This window comes from Anarrhichthys ocellatus, unplaced genomic scaffold (assembly GCF_004355925.1).
Source record: "Anarrhichthys ocellatus isolate YVR2014 unplaced genomic scaffold, GSC_Weel_1.0 scaffold235, whole genome shotgun sequence".
Taxonomy (NCBI): domain Eukaryota; kingdom Metazoa; phylum Chordata; class Actinopteri; order Perciformes; family Anarhichadidae; genus Anarrhichthys; species Anarrhichthys ocellatus.
This window is the reverse complement of record NW_022280265.1, coordinates 57,582-60,979: the sequence shown is the minus strand read 5'-3', so window position 1 is coordinate 60,979 and position 3,398 is coordinate 57,582. Positions and strand designations below refer to the sequence as shown.

The 3,398-nt window shown below is 43.2% G+C and overlaps 1 protein-coding gene across 2 annotated transcripts in view; it reads left to right on the top strand.

Annotated features, from left to right (window-relative positions):
- The first annotated feature begins 440 nt into the window (after positions 1–440).
- LOC116401025 (regulator of G-protein signaling 3-like) overlaps positions 441–3,398 on the top strand; it is a 29,055-nt gene continuing 26,097 nt past the window's right edge. The window contains exons 1-5 of one of the 2 annotated variants that reach the window (XM_031879200.1): positions 441–556; positions 678–766; positions 859–912; positions 995–1,055; positions 1,443–1,557. In XM_031879200.1, the coding sequence (XP_031735060.1) occupies positions 530–556; positions 678–766; positions 859–912; positions 995–1,055; positions 1,443–1,557 (346 nt within the window). In that variant the 5' untranslated portion in view covers positions 441–529. The remainder of the gene's footprint in view (positions 557–677; positions 767–858; positions 913–994; positions 1,056–1,442; positions 1,558–3,398) is intronic. The other variant, XM_031879198.1, reaches the window with a different exon arrangement.

Here is a 3,398-nt window from a genome sequence, read left to right as displayed (position 1 = left end):
ATGAATCCTGTGCTTATAAACAGAACACAGGACACAGTTTGTTAACAGACTACAGAGAGAAACACCTCTACAGTGGTGATTACTGTGTGTCTTTATTAGTTATTAGTATTATTAGTTACTGTTATTAAGTACAGTGATCATGTGAACAGACACAAACTTATCAAAAGTCTCTCCAGCTGTTAAAGCCGACTGACAGCTGATCAGCTGTGATCATCAGCACCGTCATCAGAAACAGACGTCGCTTCACGTGACGCAACTGAGGAAAGGACGTCTCATGTCTCTTAAAACATATTTCCTCGTTCCTCTCTCCTTGCATGGTTTCCTCCATGCATCCCTGGTGGGAGGGACTAGGACGCAAGGAAAGGACCCAAGTGAGGGAAACGGGGATGACATTAAGAGACTTGGGATGTACCCTGGGTCTTTGAGTAACTCTTCGTGTTCAGTTTCCTGAATCAAACTTTATTGTTCTCTAAGTTTTCTGACAGTGACAGTGTTTCTTCTCTCCACAGTCCAGAAGGCCAGAGGGCTGATGAGGTCATGTGACTCCTATGTGAAGGTATAGAACTCTTTTCCAGTAGTAGTAGTAGTAACAGTATCAGTAGGAGGAGAAGTACTATCAGCAGCAGTAGTAGTAGTAACAGTAGTATCAGTAAGTAACACAAACTGTGTTTGTGTAGATGGAGGTGATCTCTGACCTCTGCGTCATGATGAAAACCCCAACTGTCCTGAATAACAAGAACCCAGAATACAACTCCAAGTTTAAACTGTGAGACACACACACACACACACGCACACGGACGTCTCTTCATGTTGTGGATGTTAACTGTGTGTGTGTGTGTGTTTCTGTCTGTGTTTTAGGCGTATCAGTGATGACCTCTACCTGAAGAGGTTGTTGATTTCGGTGTTCAGCAGGTGAGTGATGACATATTTAAAACATGTAAACACATATATAAACATATATGTGTGTTGTCCGTCCCCTCCCTCGCCTCCTCAGGTGCAGTCAGCTGATTGGCTGTCTGAGCTTTGGGATTAGTTCTCTCGTCTCGTCCTCTAAGGTCAGTTTAAACCAATCAGCAGAGAGGGAATGCTTCACTCTGATTGGCTTTCAGATCTCATATGAAACAGCAGGCTAGTTTGAGATGAGCCTGCTGTCTCCTGAACCTATGAATTACTGAATGACTGAATGAATGACTGAATGAATGACTGAATGAATGAATGAATGACTGAATGAATGAATCAATGACTGAATGAATGGATCAATCAATCAATGAAACCTTCTGAAATGTTTTTCTCGTTCTGTTAATATTTTATAGATCTAATGTTAGACATTTTCATTCTGTTTTTTAGACGTAAACATTTATTGATGAATCAAAAAGCCAGATTACTTTTTATCTATAGTTACATTTAATGACCTGTTGGCTCCGCCCCCTCTGTGTTGGCAGCTCGTCACTGGTTGGTTCTACCTACTGGGGGAGGAGTTTGGGCAGTCCAAACACCTGAGAGTGACATCACAGCGGAACAGAACAATGAGGAACCCCGAGGACGTTCCAGCACACTGTAGGGTCCCTTAATTGTCATTTCCTCGCTCCTCGATCCTCGCTTGAACCTGAAGAGCGAGGACCCACGAGCACAGACTTCCAGGAAGTGTTTTAACGGCCGACACGCCCCCTCATTGTTCATCAGTCATGTGATTGGACGCTGCAGCCGATCGGACTGATGAGATTTTTAGTTTACTGATGTAAACAGTGAAGACGATCAGATTAAACTCTAGTTTATCTTTGATTCGTTTTCTGATCTGATGAGGGAAACAGATTATAAAACACAAATCTTTCTAATAGATGCAGAAAGTTGTTTGTGGTCCTTTTGTTGTTCAGACTATAATGAACTTTTATTTAAACCAGATGGTGAATCAGAAACCTAATCAAATATAAACTAGAATTTAATCTGTGATCCGTCTTCACTGTTTACATGTTGAACAAAATCTCATCAGTCCGATCGGTTGCACCGTCCAATCACATGACAGATGAACAATGAGGGGGGGTGTTATGAAGGTATATTTGTCTTTATTACGCACACAAAAAAAAAAAGTTTTGAAAGCAAATGTCTTGCACTGCAATCAAAAATCAAGTTTGTAAGTGAAAATATATAAACTGAGAATTATTTATTTCTTAGTTTTGCTTATGAAACTAGAATTTTTGGCTGCAAAAAAAAAAACTACGCTTTCAAAACGAAAAGCTACGAGTTGAGCTTGGATGGAGTGGGCGGGGCATACGCTGCTGAATGAGCCAGGTGTTTCTATTGGTGAGTTGACTTGGCTCTTGGCATCTGCGTAAACACGGACGGGAGGTTACTGTGATGAGCGACATGGAGGTAAGTTGTAGCAGCACTTCACTTTGTTCTGATGTTGTTAGTGTCGTGGAGTCTCTTTTTTTAAAGACATGGAGGGCTGCTGTGTTGACATGAAGCCTCACTTTCTCGGTCGGAGAAAACCAAGCTCATAGGATTTATTTTAAATTGTGTCATACATGCGTAGCTAACATAGCCATGCCTCACAAATATACCTTCATAGCGTGTCGGCCGTTAAAACACTTCCTGGAAGGCTGTTGTCAGAGATCCATCCTCCATCCTCGCTCCTCAGAGCTAAATAAGAGCTTTGGGACGGCCGTCAATATGGCGGAGCAGAACAAATTCCTGTTCAAGCGAGGATCGAGGAAATGACAAATAAGAGACTTGGGATGTACCCGTAGTGAGTTAAAGGTCACATCGTCCTGCTCGCAGCTGATTGGTTCATCCCAGTGGAAGACAAGAACTACACAAGGAAACTAGAAACTGTTGACATAAGTGACCATATCTGGACTGAGGAGTGAGGTAGAGACGCCGTATACTTCTCTGGTAGAGACCTGTCAATCACTGTGTAGCCCCGCCCTAAAGCATCCCCTGCTTTATGGTCCGTTTGTGGCACGGGGCATGATGAGGACTCAAACGCAGACAGTCAGGTGTAGTGAGAATGTTTTTGGTTATCATTAAAACCTAACAGGGAATCCAGGGACAAGACAAAAGACGAGGGGGAAAATCCGGCAGGAAAAGGTAGAACAGGCAGACTGGAAAACCGGGAACAGGACGAGCAAAACGGGCGGCTAGGTAGGAAAACAAACAATGATCTGGCAGTGGGTGTGTGTGTGTGCGCACGGCAGGGGTTTAAATAGTGAAGGAGGCAGAGTGAGCAGGTGAGAGTAATGAGCTGATGAGGTGAGTGTGACTGGCAGGTGCACTGAATGAACTGATTAGGTGAGTGAGGAGCTACAGAAAGAAACAGACACAGAACACACAGGGCAAAGCCTGATCGTGACAGTTTGACTCTAAATGGACCATAATGTACTAAATGAACATCATGCTGT